This window comes from Ranitomeya imitator, chromosome 7, assembly GCF_032444005.1.
Source record: "Ranitomeya imitator isolate aRanImi1 chromosome 7, aRanImi1.pri, whole genome shotgun sequence".
NCBI classification, from domain to species: Eukaryota; Metazoa; Chordata; class Amphibia; order Anura; family Dendrobatidae; genus Ranitomeya; species Ranitomeya imitator.
In genome coordinates, this window is record NC_091288.1 from 27,551,558 (window position 1) to 27,567,476 (window position 15,919).

General features: G+C 41.8%; 1 protein-coding gene across 8 annotated transcripts in view; it reads left to right on the plus strand.

Moving 5' to 3' along the window:
* Positions 1-15,919, plus strand: part of FMNL2 (formin like 2) — a 228,497-nt gene that overhangs the window by 153,328 nt on the left and 59,250 nt on the right. For all 8 annotated transcript variants that reach the window (XM_069732948.1, XM_069732941.1, XM_069732944.1 and 5 more), the window contains exons 7-9: positions 10,749-10,857; positions 11,115-11,191; positions 13,595-13,688. In XM_069732948.1, coding sequence (XP_069589049.1) covers positions 10,749-10,857; positions 11,115-11,191; positions 13,595-13,688 — 280 coding nt within the window. The remainder of the gene's footprint in view (positions 1-10,748; positions 10,858-11,114; positions 11,192-13,594; positions 13,689-15,919) is intronic.

Genomic DNA, 15,919 nt, shown 5'->3' on the forward strand with positions numbered 1-15,919 from the left:
TCCCTTAAAGGAGCATTAATTAGAGACGTAATATTTGCATAATTGGCATATTGTGCTGACTGGCATCTGTGGTGTGGTTGGCGCAACGGAAAATTTTCTAAAGAGGCCATACCCGGTTTTTTTCTCCAATACCTCTTTATTAAAAAAAATGAAGCAAAAACAGATGCTCAGTTAGATTTCCGTTTTTGTTCCGTTTGTAATTGATCCGTCTTTACTACAATTGTCTCTGAACAACGCTAGTGTTCTGGCCATGCTCAGTGCTTAAAAAACTGATCCATTAAAGGGGGTTGTCCTAGGTTTGGGACTGTGTGTGCTGTCAGGATTCTCCGGGGCTGTTGGTGAGACTGTGAAATTTGTATACTTCCGGCCACATTCCGACTAGACTTCACTTGTATTGAGCAAGGCGGTGCACATCTAGTCGGCATGTGACCATATCACATACTTGTGGTAACACACCTGCCTGTTCCCAGCGCTGGCATCGGAGAATCCTGACAGCGCGGACACTGTGCACTGTGAGGATTCACAAATCTACATAGAATGACTGCAGACTTGACCCCCAAGATGGGACAACCCCTTTAAAGGATGTCATCTGGGATGACCATCCTTTATGATCTGTGTCCCAGAGACTTAATCGTTAAAAAAAGTAGATCCAATTTCTATCCATTTTTGAGGGGTACGGGGGCGGATAGAAAAAGTGCAGACTACATCTCTTAATCCAGCTGAAAAACAGAGTGCAGTGAAACAGGAGACATTTTATGACATTTTCATCACCATTCAAATGAATGGATTCTATAAATGGATCATTAGATTCCCGATTTCGTCAACACAAACCGAATGCAAAAATGGAAAAAACTATTGGACTTGTGAACACAGACTGATCTGCAATTTCACGGGGTCTAAGGGATTTGCTTACTCTTCCATGAGTCCAAAAGTTCTCCTGGAGTTTCCCAAAAAGTTATCAAGTGTGATTATTTGGGCCGTGTGTAGTAAATGATTGTATCGTTCATCTTTTCTCATCACTCTGCATGGTGCCATTCCTCTGTTAGAATAAATGTCAGAATAAATTGACAACTGTGTCAACGGGGGGGGGGGGGGGGGGGGGGCGTGTCCCCCGCAAATCTCACTCTGCCCAATCAGTGTTGACAATGGCAAACTGAGTAAGGACACACCCCTTTGATAGGGGGAATGGCACCACCTAGTTGTCAATTTATTCACACATTTCCAGAAGGATTAACAGAGGAACGGCACAATGCACATTTATCAGAAAAGCTGATCCAGAATTGTGCTTTCATTGGGCATTGACTAAAACAGATCTATGAGGATTGCTGAGATGTCCCTTTAAGGCTGTGTTCACGTACGTGTTGTACCTTCCCTTTATAGTAGAAGCCATGATGCCGTGTCTGACACCCAAAATGTCAACTTGAATCGTAGAAATGATATATTGCAAGGAATACACAGCAGTTCATATCCTATTTCCATCTCATCAGTTATAAAGCTATGCCTGTCGATATGCCTGTCGATATGCCCCATCATCCATTCATCTTACCTGGCCGCATGGGTGGAGAATAAGTGATGACCCAAACACATCGGGCTGAATTTCAGCCCCAAAAATGACCATTTTTCTACAGTAGCGAGGGTCGATTACAATAAAGAAGTATGAAGTTTCCTCCGAAAATGCCAAAAGCAAGAACAGACCCCCCCCCCCCAAAAAAAAAAAACAGAAGTAATTTTTGCAGCATCGTGGAAACTTCTCCAACCACGTATCCATGCTCGATATAGCAGCCGCCGCCCGTCTGCTGTCATCCACTCAGCCGCCAGCAAAAAAAGAACTAATTAGTCTCAGTTCCTCCGAGTTGAGAATTGTGCAGGAAATGTTGAGGTCATCTGGGCTACCACTACCAAAAAGTGGCTTTTTATCTATTTGTTGTGATGTCCCAGTAGACACTGTGGCTGTCAGGTTACATCCCTGGATCTGTTCCTAATCAGGCCCTGTGTTTTCTCTAATGAGCAGTTACAGGAGGACACAGGGACACATTGCCGCCAAGGTTGGGACGACGTCATATGGCCAGGGGCATTATCTGCTGCTGTACATGACGGGATATTCCACGCAGCAGTCGATGGGCTGCAAAATCCCAATTTAGCCCAAGAAAAGCCCTTTATTTTCTAAAGCATTAATAACGTGCTCGAGCATCTCAGACAATCGGTGATCAGTGCGTTACGCACACAGTAATGCGTCTTTAAAATAGTAATCGATACTCATTTTGTTATAGATTTACCATGTACTATAAAATAATGTTATGCATGTATAAAAAAATAATCTAAATCTAAAATATTTTAGCTTATTATTACATTATATAGAATCAGAGAAGAAATCCTACACTCCACGAGATTGCCCAGCCAAAAACATGTACATAAATGAGCTTTAAAGGGAATCTGTCAGCACAAAATGACTGTTCAAACCAGTGGCGTAACTAGAGTCCTATGGACTTGGGCCACCACCTGCATGTTCGTCAGATGTATGGGCACACGTAGAGTTCCAGATCTGTCTGCTTCCTGGGCCCCTTTTAGTACTAATTTCTCCCATCCTGGTATAATCTCCACCATCCTGGACCCCTTCCTGGTATATTGTCTCCCTTTCCTAGTATTATCTCCTCCATCCTGGACCCCTTCCTGGTATATTGTCTCCCTTTCCTGGTATAATCTCCTCCATCCTGGGCCCCTTCCTGGTATATTGTCTCCTTTTCCTGGTATAATGTCCCCCCATACTGGTATAATCTCCTCCATCCTTGTATAATCTCTTCTATCCTGGGCACCTTCCTGGTATAATCTCCTCCATTCTGGGTCCCTTCCTGGTATACTGTCTCCCTTTCCTGGTATTATGTCCCCCATCCTGGTATAGTCTCCTCCATCCTGGGCCCCTTCCTGGTATACTGTCTCCCTTTCCTGGTATAATGTACCCCATCCTTGTATAATCTCCATCCCGGGCCCCTTTTTGGTATAATGTCTCCCTTTCCTAGTATAATGTCCCCCATCCTGGTATAGTGTCCCCCATCATGGGCCCCTTCCTGGTATACTGTCTCCCATTCCTATTATATTGTCCCCCATCCTGGTATAATCTCCTCCATCCTGGATCCCTTCCTGGTATAATGTCTCCCTTTCCTGGTATAATCTCCTCCATCCTGGTATAATCTCCTCCATTCTGGGCCCCTTCCTGGTATACTGTCTCCTTTTCCTGGTATAATGTCCCCCATCCTGGTATAATCTCCTCCATTCTGGGCCCCTTCCTGGTATACTGTCTCCTTTTCCTGGTATAATCTCCTCCATCCTGGACCCCTTCCTGGTATAATGTCTCCTTTTCCTGGTATAATGTCCCCCATCCTGGTATAATCTACTCCGTCCTGGAGACTTCCTGGTATACTGTTTCCCTTTCCTGGTATAATGTCCCCCATCCTGGTATAATCTCCTCCATTCTGGGCCCCTTCCTGGTATACTGTCTCCTTTTCCTGGTATAATCTCCTCCATTCTGGGCCCCTTCTTGGTATAATGTCTCCCTTTCCTAGTATAATGTCCCCCATCCTGGTATAGTGTCCCCCATCATGGGCTCCTTCCTGGTATACTGTCTCCCATTCCTATTATATTGTTCCCCATCCTGGTATAATCTCCATCCTGGATCCCTTCCTGGTATAATCTCCTCCATCCTGGGCCCCTTCCTGGTATACTGTCTCCCTTTCCTGGTATAATGTACCCCATCCTTGTATAATCTCCATCCCGGGCCCCTTCTTGGTATAATGTCTCCCTTTCCTAGTATAATGTCCCCCATCCTGGTATAGTGTCCCCCATCATGGGCTCCTTCCTGGTATACTGTCTCCCATTCCTATTATATTGTCCCCCATCCTGGTATAATCTCCTCCATCCTGGATCCCTTCCTGGTATAATCTCCTCCATCCTGGGCCCCTTCCTGGTATACTGTCTCCCTTTCCTGGTATAATGTCCCCCATCCTGGTATAATCTCCTCCATCCTGGGCCCCTTCTGGTATAATGTCTCCCTTTCCTGTTTTAAGGTCCCACATCCTGGTATAATCTCCTCCATTCTGGGCCCCTTCTTGGTATAATGTCTCCCTTTCCTAATATAATGTCCCCCATCCTGGTATAGTGTCCCCCATCATGGGCTCCTTCCTGGTATACTGTCTCCCATTCCTATTATATTGTTCCCCATCCTGGTATAATCTCCATCCTGGATCCCTTCCTGGTATAATCTCCTCCATCCTGGGCCTCTTCCTGGTATACTGTCTCCCTTTCCTGGTATAATGTCCCCCATCCTGGTATAATCTCCATCCCGGGCCCCTTCTTGGTATAATGTCTCCCTTTCCTAGTATAATGTCCCCCATCCTGGTATAGTGTCCCCCATCATGGGCTCCTTCCTGGTATACTGTCTCCCATTCCTATTATATTGTCCCCCATCCTGGTATAATCTCCTCCATCCTGGATCCCTTCCTGGTATAATCTCCTCCATCCTGGGCCCCTTCCTGGTATACTGTCTCCCTTTCCTGGTATAATGTCCCCCATCCTGGTATAATCTCCTCCATCCTGGGCCCCTTCTGGTATAATGTCTCCCTTTCCTGTTTTAAGGTCCCACATCCTGGTATAATCTCCTCCATTCTGGGCCCCTTCCTGGTATACTGTCTCCTTTTCCTGGTATAATGTCCCCCATCCTGGTATAATCTACTCCATACGGCCATGTGTATTGAAGTCCACCACAATACATTTCAGCTAGCTGTTCATCTTCGAATGCATGTCCAACTGAACTAGCCACTGGAATCGGTGGGACCCCTAGTTCAGCCCAGTAGCAGGGGCTCGTTGCACCCTTGTCGTGGCCACACAGTTCAGTGCGCTGTTACACCTCTTTGTTTTGCATCAATCTCTGTCCTTTTCCGGAGCGCGAGGTGGATGGAGATAGATGGACAACCAGTAGGTGGGAAGGTGCACTGAACCGTTTGGTCACGGCAAGAATGTGCCGAGTATTTGTGCTTGGTTTGAACAGTCATTTTGTGCTGACACAATTCCTTTAAGAATTAAGTTACTGACAGTATATTATGCCGGACGCACCAGTTGTCAGGTAGCTGCTCTGGTCCTGCATTCGGCAGATCAATGTCCGGTTCCGTGATTGACATTTTTCTTTATAAATATGTGTAACATATTAATTATAAAAAATGTCAACAATAGAATTAATTTAGGGTCGTCCAGCCCATGTTCATCATAGCTAAGCAGTAAAAGTGGACGTCGTTACTAGTTACAATACTTGCAGCTTTTTCCTCTTAAAGGCAAATGATCCTCGGGCCTTGAAACGCTCAGGCCGGCTTCACACTTGCGAGTTTTACGGACGTAAGAGCGCAGAAACTACGTCCGTAAAACTCGCAAAAAATACGGCACAATTATTCTCTATGCCCCTGCTCCTATCTGCCGTATTTTACTGATCAGTATTATACGGCTTTCTACGGCCGTACAAAATCGCAGCATGCTGCGTTTGTCACCGTACTGCGCAAGAAATACGCCAATGAAAGTCTATGGAAGCGTGAAAAATACGGATTTCACACGGACAAGCAGTGTAACTTGCGAGAAATACGCAGCGCTGTTAGAGAGAAAAGCCGGTAATTCAGTGCGGTGTACAGTAACATCACACTGACAGCTTCCAGTCCAATAGGTAGAATAAATGTGTACACATAGAATAGGTATATATATATATATATATATATATGTCAGTAGACACATATATGTATATATATTAATATTTATTCCAGCGCTATACAGCTTGAAAGCCGGTAATTCAATTACCGGCTTTTTCTTTCTCCTTCCTAAAACCCGACATGATTTGAGACATGGTTTACATACAGTAAACCATGTCTTCTCTCCATTTTTTTTGCAGATTCCACACTACTAATGTCAGTAGAGTGTATCTGCAAAATTTGGCCGTTCTAGCTCTTAAAATAAAGGGTTAAATGGCGGAAAAAATTGGCGTGGGCTCCCGCGCAATTTTCTCCGCCAGAGTAGTAAAGCCAGTGACTGAGGGCAGATATTAATAGCCTGGAGAGGGTCCACGGTTATTGGCCCCCCCCTGGCTAAAAATATCTGCCCCCAGCCACCCCAGAACAGGCACATCTGGAAGATGCGCCTATTCTGGCACTTGGCCACTCTCTTCCCATTCCCGTGTAGCGGTGGGATATGGGGTAATGAAGGGTTAATGCCACCTTGCTATTGTAAGGTGACATTAAGCCTAATTAATAATGGAGAGGCGTCAATTATGACACCTATCCATTATTAATCCAATTGAATGAAAGGGTTAAATAAAACACAAACACATTATTTAAAATTATTTTAATGAAATAAAAACAATGGTTGTTGGAGTATTTTATTCTACGCCCAATCCAGTCACTGAAGACCCTCGTTCTGTGAAAGAAAAAACATAATAAACCAACAATATACTTACCCTCCGCAGATCTGTAACGTCCAACGATGTAAATCCTTCTGAAGGGGTTAAAACATTTTGCAGCAAGGAGCTTTGCTAATGCAGGCTGCTCCTCGCTGCAAAACCCCGGGGAATGAGTCTAAATATAGATCAATGAGCTATATTTAGCTTCATTTGCGGTGAGGCGCCCTCTGCTGGCTGTTTATAGATCGTGGGAACTTGCCTAGAAAGCCTGGGAGCTTTCTAGGAAATTTCCCACGATCTATGAACATCCAGCAGAGGGCGCCTCACCGCAAATGAAGCTAAATATAGCTCATTGATCTATATTTAGACTCATTCCCCGGGGTTTTGCAGCGAGGAGCAGCCTGCATTAGCAAAGCTCCTTGCTGCAAAATGTTTTAACCCCTTCAGAAGGATTTACATCGTTGGACGTTACAGATCTGCGGAGGGTAAGTATATTGTTGGTTTATTATGTTTTTTCTTTCACAGAACGAGGGTCTTCAGTGACTGGATTGGGCGTAGAATAAAATACTCCAACAACCATTGTTTTTATTTCATTAAAATAATTTTAAATAATGTGTTTGTGTTTTATTTAACCCTTTCATTCAATTGGATTAATAATGGATAGGTGTCATAATTGACGCCTCTCCATTATTAATTAGGCTTAATGTCACCTTACAATAGCAAGGTGGCATTAACCCTTCATTACCCCATATCCCACCGCTACACGGGAATGGGAAGAGAGTGGCCAAGTGCCAGAATAGGCGCATCTTCCAGATGTGCCTGTTCTGGGGTGGCTGGGGGCAGATATTTTTAGCCAGGGGGGGGCCAATAACCGTGGACCCTCTCCAGGCTATTAATATCTGCCCTCAGTCACTGGCTTTACTACTCTGGCGGAGAAAATTGCGCGGGAGCCCACGCCAATTTTTTCCGCCATTTAACCCTTTATTTTAAGAGCTAGAACGGCCAAATTTTGCAGATACACACTACTGACATTAGTAGTGTGGAATCTGCAAAAAAAATGGAGAGAAGACATGGTTTACTGTATGTAAACCATGTCTCAAATCATGTCGGGTTTTAGGAAGGAGAAAGAAAAAGCCGGTAATTGAATTACCGGCTTTCAAGCTGTATAGCGCTGGAAAAAATATTAATATATATACAGTGGGGCAAAAAAGTATTTAGTCAGTCAGCAATAGTGCAAGTTCCACCACTTAAAAAGATGAGAGGCGTCTGTAATTTACATCATAGGTAGACCTCAACTATGGGAGACAAACTGAGAAAAAAAAATCCAGAAAATCACATTGTCTGTTTTTTTAACATTTTATTTGCATATTATGGTGGAAAATAAGTATTTGGTCAGAAACAAAATTTCATCTCAATACTTTGTAATATATCCTTTGTTGGCAATGACAGAGGTCAAACGTTTTCTGTAAGTCTTCACAAGGTTGCCACACACTGTTGTTGGTATGTTGGCCCATTCCTCCATGCAGATCTCCTCTAGAGCAGTGATGTTTTTGGCTTTTCGCTTGGCAACACGGACTTTCAACTCCCTCCAAAGGTTTTCTATAGGGTTGAGATCTGGAGACTGGCTAGGCCACTCCAGGACCTTGAAATGCTTCTTACGAAGCCACTCCTTCGTTGCCCTGGCGGTGTGCTTTGGATCATTGTCATGTTGAAAGACCCAGCCACGTTTCATCTTCAATGCCCTTGCTGATGGAAGGAGGTTTGCACTCAAAATCTCACGATACATGGCCCCATTCATTCTTTCATGTACCCGGATCAGTCGTCCTGGCCCCTTTGCAGAGAAACAGCCCCAAAGCATGATGTTTCCACCACCATGCTTTACAGTAGGTATGGTGTTTGATGGATGCAACTCAGTATTCTTTTTCCTCCAAACACGACAAGTTGTGTTTCTACCAAACAGTTCCAGTTTGGTTTCATCAGACCATAGGACATTCTCCCAAAACTCCTCTGGATCATCCAAATGCTCTCTAGCAAACTTCAGACGGGCCCGGACATGTACTGGCTTAAGCAGTGGGACACGTCTGGCACTGCAGGATCTGAGTCCATGGTGGCGTAGTGTGTTACTTATGGTAGGCCTTGTTACATTGGTCCCAGCTCTCTGCAGTTCATTCACTAGGTCCCCCCGCGTGGTTCTGGGATTTTTGCTCACCGTTCTTGTGATCATTCTGACCCCACGGGGTGGGATTTTGCGTGGAGCCCCAGATCGAGGGAGATTATCAGTGGTCTTGTATGTCTTCCATTTTCTAATTATTGCTCCCACTGTTGATTTCTTCACTCCAAGCTGGTTGGCTATTGCAGATTCAGTCTTCCCAGCCTGGTGCAGGGCTACAATTTTGTTTCTGGTGTCCTTTGACAGCTCTTTGGTCTTCACCATAGTGGAGTTTGGAGTCAGACTGTTTGAGGGTGTGCACAGGTGTCTTTTTATACTGATAACAAGTTTAAACAGGTGCCATTACTACAGGTAATGAGTGGAGGAAAGAGGAGACTCTTAAAGAAGAAGTTACAGGTCTGTGAGAGCCAGAAATCTTGATTGTTTGTTTCTGACCAAATACTTATTTTCCACCATAATATGCAAAAAAAATGATAAAAAAAACAGACAATGTGATTTTCTGGATTTTTTTTCTCAGTTTGTCTCCCATAGTTGAGGTCTACCTATGATGTAAATTACAGACGCCTCTCATCTTTTTAAGTGGTGGAACTTGCACTATTGCTGACTGACTAAATACTTTTTTGCCCCACTGTACATATATGTGTCTAATGACATATATATATATATATATATATATATATATATATATATATATATATATATATATATAGACAGTATATATATATATTTTTTTCTTTTTGGGACACATGGATCATTTCTATAGCGGTATGTTGGTTTTGCAAGCCTGCGAGAAAACCACGCAGTACGGATGCCATACGGATTACATACGGAGGATGCCATGCGCAAAAAACGCTGACACACCCTGCCTACGGAGGAGCTACGGACCACTATTTTCGGGACATTTCAGCGTATTACGGCCGTAATATACGGACCGTATTTTCATACGCTGAGTGTGAAGCCGGCCTCAGAGATAAGTGTCAGCCTAAATTAGGAATCAAATGTCTCCAGTAATTACTGGGCTTATGTAGCATTATGACACTTAAGTTATTTCCGGTGCCCTGACAGGGAGTAACCGCAGGCAGCCTGCAGACATTCATCAGTACCGCCATGACAGCAGCGGAGCACCGCCAGCCGTTATAGCACCGCCAGCCGTTATAACAACAGCATACATTATTTTATAGATATTTTAGACCTGATGAGACTAGTGTACTTGGTGTAACTGGTGATGAAAAGCCATACCAGACTGGCTGTATAATCCTTTATCAGAGTTTAAACTTAATCTTTGCCTATCTATCCGATTGACCGCTCCTCAGTGACCCTCCTCCCTGCTGCTGCTGCTGAGATCTCACACTGCTCAGTATGAGCTGCAGCTGTCGCTCAGGCTGGATGGACGGACACTGAATACACTTGGACTTCTCTCACTCTATAAAATGCTCATTGCTGGCACATTGAATCTAGAAAAAAGGAATATTTCTTATTTGCTGACAAGTGCCAATGGAGCCATGCCACTATTTTCATATGTAAAAACAGGCTAACAGTTTCCCTTTAGCATTTCAATTAATATGCCCTATTTTTTGTTCTACTTAAAGTAAGCTGTCATGTCCCCAACCTGCAGATATAGGGTTAATATGCAGGTTAGTAGCGTTCTAGAGCTGCCCGGCCACAGTACTGGAAGCACAACTGAACTTTTTTCTTCCCTGGAGCTGCCGGCTTTCAGTCATAGAGGCGTGTCTTCAGTCACCGCTCAGTGCACAGTGAATGGCAGCTCTAGGACGCCCCTGCACTTTGATTGACGGCTAGATCTGTATAGGAGCGCTGCTGAAAGAGCTGTCAATCAAAGTGTCGGTTCATGGTTACAGCCGCCACACACAAAGGAGCATTGACTGAAGTTTCTCTTCACACCTCTATAACTGAAAGCCGGCGGCTCCCGAGAGGAATAAAGTTAATTTTCTCCCAGTTGCAGAGCTTTCAGTGCGTTGGCAGTACAGCATTGTAACGCTATTACCCTGCAGGTTAACCCTTTATCAGCAGGCTAATAGTGTTTGAGGATATGGCAGGTTCCCTTTAAGATGCAGTTGAGCAGCCCTACAATAAGGCATTAGATGCATATACACTATGTACATTGACTCTATTAAACCTTTTGTGTTGCAGGTATAATACTTTGCCTAGTAGACGGACGCTAAAAAATTCAAGATTAGTTTGTAAAAAGGACGACGTCCATGTCTGTGTCATGTGTTTGCGGGCGATCATGAATTACCAGGTAATGTCACTTATGTCTCCAAATATTGTTATACACTTTGTTGCTACAAGAAGGAATCACAAGTGTGTGTTGTACCTCCACATCCACTACATAGCCAGAAAATAAAACTTGTGGTCACCACTAGGGGGAGCTACAGTGCTCGATGCATACAGAGTACACATTGAGCTCAATAATAAAGCAGTATGCAGTGCCCCAATGAACCGTTTTATAATTTTCCACTTCTTATAACGTAATATTTTTTCCTTTCCTTTCTGCAGTACGGTTTCAACATGGTCATGTCCCATCCGCACGCCGTCAATGAAATTGCACTAAGTCTGAATAATAAAAACCCAAGGTGAGTATCTCAAGTAATGTCCATGAAGCTATGAGGGATTTAACTAGTTAACAGTCGCGGGTGAAGCACTGCTCCGCCAGCGGCTGTTAGAGGCACTTGATGGCTGATAAAATCATCCATCAAGTGCCGGGAAAGATGTGGACTCGTCGTGCGAGTCCACACCAAAGGCAGGGACACGAGATATGATGTACATTAAAGATCCCAGAGGTGATTGACAGGTCACTCACTATTGGGACAGACCCGTCAATCACCGGCAGCAGCGCTGGGCAGCATGAATCAGGCGACAGGTTCCCTTTAATTGCTAATTGCACAAGATGTTGCCAGATTATCTGGAATGCTTTCAAATTTTCATCATCTGTTTCATTTTTTGTCTCTTTTTTTTTTAAAGGAAATATTTGCGTTCCCCATAATATAAATGCCAGGATCTTTTCTTTTCTGCACAGTTCTGTACCTCCGCTATGCCTCCTGGAAATGTATAAATAAAATAGCAATTAGATATTCCAATTATAGGTGTCAGAGACAAAGGAACGGTAACGTGCAATTGTTGGGTGATTACCAGGAGGTATAACTGAGGAACAGCGCAATGTACTGGATAAAGGGCTGGAGCCTTGTTATTTTATGAGAAATAGAAGAATTTACTCAATCAGACAAGTCAGGAACATCTGAAATGGCGACTGTTATCGTTCAGGGCTCGGCTGCGAGCGGAGCGCTGTGAAAGCCGATACAAATAACTATATTTGATCGCCCGGTTAATGAAATGTGCCCGTAGTCTGTTTCCTCCTGTGCTTGTGAATGGAGTTTATTACTAATCTGCCGGGAGAGATCCATTGCAGTCATGCACTAGGGAACCGCACCACCAGGTGATCACTGCATCCGGTGCCTTGTAATGTGGGATATAAAGGGTTAAACACAAGCTTATATGAGGATCGTCAAGACTAACGGTTTCCCGATTACTCCGGACATGGCGCCTGATGTCCCCTGCAGCATGAAGATCTCCGTCTGTCCCCGTCCTGTCAAGGCAAATGGCTCCTGTTCATTTCTAGACATTCGGTTGTGAAATTCTCCATATGGCAAAATTAGGTCAGATATCTTGTGTCTACGAACAACAAAATATATATAAAAAAAATTTTTTGGGGGGGAAAAAACTTTTTTAGAGCTTAAGAGTGGTAAGTCATACTTAGGGCTCACTCCCATGAGTGTATAACACGGCTGATTGCTCTGCAATGCTTTATCGGATGGCACTCGGACCGATGTAATTCTATGGGGCAGTGCAGATCTGCATTTCTTTTTTTCATGTCTATTTAGGCTTAAGAACAAATCGTGGCTCCGCAAATCAGATCACACTCAGCCCCTTCAAGTTTATGGGTGTGTGTTAAACATCAGACTGCACTCAGATGTCATCCGAGTGCAGCCCGATTTCCATGGATACATACAACAGAGAAGATGGAGAGAGTAAAATCTCCGTCTTCTTAACATCTGTGATAAGCGAGAGAATCGGATTACAGTAAACTGATGCTCGGATCAAACTCTGAGCCGAGTTTCATTAGCATAATAAACCCGATTCTCTCGGAAGAGAGAACCAACATTCATGTGAATGAGCCCATGTAGAAGAAAAAGGGATTCCATCCTTACCCTTTAATCCGCCCGGCGTTACCGCACCAAAGTCCTCTCCAAGACCAGAAGTGATGGCGTCACAACCAGACGAGGTCATTGATTTACTGTCAGATGGCCGGTGGTCACGATGTCATCTCTTCCGTTCCGGACCGCCAACGTTGGAGAAGGGGACAACCAATTTTTTTTTTTTTTTTAAAGAATCGAAAAACCTTTTAGGCTATGTGCACACGTTCAGGAATTCATGCAGAAAATTCCTGTGAAAAACCGGACATTTTCTGCATGAAATCCGCAAGAAAACCGCATGCGTTTTTTGCCGCGGTTTTGCCGCGGTTTTGATGCGTTTTTGCCGCGGTTTTTTCCGGACACTTCCCAATGCATTTTGGAGTGGGAAATCCGCAAAAAAAATGCAAAAAGATAGAGCATGTCCGGATTTTGTGCCTGATGCGTTTTTTTTGCGGAAAAAAACGCATCATGTGCACAAAACATGCGGAATTCATTCTAAATGATGGGATGCTTATTGTATGCGTTTTTTTTGCGGTTTTATAGCGTTTTTATCGGGAAAAAACGCGAAAAAACCGCGAAAAAACCGGAACGTGTGAACACAGCCTTAAGGTCACTTGAAGGGGAACCTGTCACCTCTCCTCCTCTCCCCCCATGAAATAATTTTGGAGCACAACTCTCTTTTGTGTAGTTCTTCTGTTATTCTTCTCCTATCGAGAAGTGGGCTGATTTATTGTATTATTTATATTGTTTTTTTCTCCTCTTTTTTTCTTTTTTTTTCCCCTACAGAACAAAAGCACTTGTTTTAGAGCTGCTCGCAGCAGTCTGCCTTGTCCGAGGAGGACATGAAATTATTTTATCAGCATTTGATAACTTCAAGGAGGTAAAAAAGATGTAATCCCACATTTCCCCATAGTCCTAGGAGAAGGCTCATGTGGTTTATTGTGGTTTCCTCATGAAATTAAATCTTAATGATTTAAGTTATTGATAATGATTTATAGGACTGAAAAAAAAATGGCCAAAACAAAACAAAAGATGCAATGATAAAAAAACACAAAAAAGAAAAGAATAAAAAATGTTATTAAGTAAAATAATTCATGATTACAATATATATATAAAAAAAAAAAAAATATATATATATATATAATAAAAAGCATAAGATATAATTATACAATATTACAAAAGAATAAACATTGTGATAAATAAATCAATATATACAATGTATCATCAAAACAAAAAAATATACTATAAAAATAATCACGTATATTCCAATTACGGTAAATTGAATACAATAGATGAAATCATAAATAATTATAAAATATAACTAAAAATAAAGTATTAAATAAATCATAAATTAATTGAAAGTGAAAATATTAAGGATTCTTGGTGACTTTTTGTGCCTGGTAGGGATGGGATAAAGGGTCTCCAATGGTTCCTTCTATATTTTAATTAAAGTAGCGTTATTTGCATGAGATAAGTGGCATCTCCGTGGTAACCACACAAAAATACTCTGGGGAATTTTTTGTTTTATGGTTAAGTGTTGTCATACTGTCATGTGCTTTAAATATAGGAGCTCTCCTTGGATTTTTCCTTTGTTAGAAAATAGGAACTTGTTTGTGTGTCAGTGTCTTTCTATAGATTTTTTTTGATAGAAATTATTGGCCTCGGAGACTCATGACTGATTTTATTTTATTTATGATTTAATTTTTTCCATACAGGACAATAAAATGTTATACGACTATAAAGATCAACTGTTGTTAGTACTACTGTATATTTATATTATTATTATTACTAGTATTATCAACATAATTTTTTATTTTTGTTGTGATTTCTTTATTATTATAAGTTGTAGTAGTGTTAGAAGTAGTATCATTATTATTATTATTATTATTATTATTAATAGTAGTATCATCATTATTATCATCATTATTATTATTAGCAGTAGTAGTAGTAATAGTGTTATCATCACTATTAATTTTGTTGTGTTTTTTTATTATTATTATTATTATTATTATTATTATTATTATTATTATAAGTAGTAGTATTAGTAGTAGTACTAATAGTAGTGGTATCATCATTATTATTATTTATTATTATTTTTGTTGTGACTTACTATTATTATTATTAGTAGTATTATCATCATTATTATTTTTGTTGTAATTCACAAGAAAAAATAATAATCATACATAACAATGATGATAATATTACTACTACTAATAATAACGATAATAATAATAATGATGATAATGATAATATTATCATCATCATTATTTATTTTGGTTGTGATTATTATTATTATTATTATTAGTAGTAGTAGTAGTAGTAGTAGTAGTAGTAGTGGTATCATCATTATTATTTGTGATTATTTTTTGTTGTGAATTATTCTTATTAGTAGTAGTAATAGTAATATTAACATCATTATTATTTATGAATATTATTTTTAGTTGTACCTTATTATTATTACTTTAATTTAATAGGGTATCTCGATTTATAAAATAATTGTCTTATCTTTTGAAGAGTATTTTAATATTCGATAAGCCGGGGGCCGACTCTCAGTCATTTGAGGGGGACCACAGTGTTCCAGTCCAAATTAATGGGACTGAGGTGCAAAACAAGGCCATGGCCACTACTAAGAATGTGGATCTTTGCCTGGTAGCCAATAAAGGGGACACTGCAGCCCCTTTAATAAGTTTCTGATCGGCAGAAGTGCCCGGAGTCAGTTTTCCAGATCTAACACTGACCGACAATCAGTTTGTAACCGACTCTGTCACCACTTTAGACTTCCTCCATCAGAATACAGGCAGTGTCCGCCTTGTAAATAAACGGTAATGGATGCCTGCGAGGCTTCATGTGCTTCTCCTGCGCTGACTGATCCTGTTCTGAAAGTGTATGCTAATGAGGCCGGAAGTGCATTGGGGGTGGAGCGATGCGTCAGCGCTTCAGTCTTCATCTCCCCACCTGGCGCCAATCTGATCTGCTTGATTGACAGCTTTGGTCAAACGCCTAACGCAGCAGAGGACGAAGCCTCCAGTGAACGAAAGGAGGGAGGGATGAAGAAGGCCGATGCACTCCGGTCTGCCCCCAATGTACAGTTGCCCTCAATGGTGATTTTTT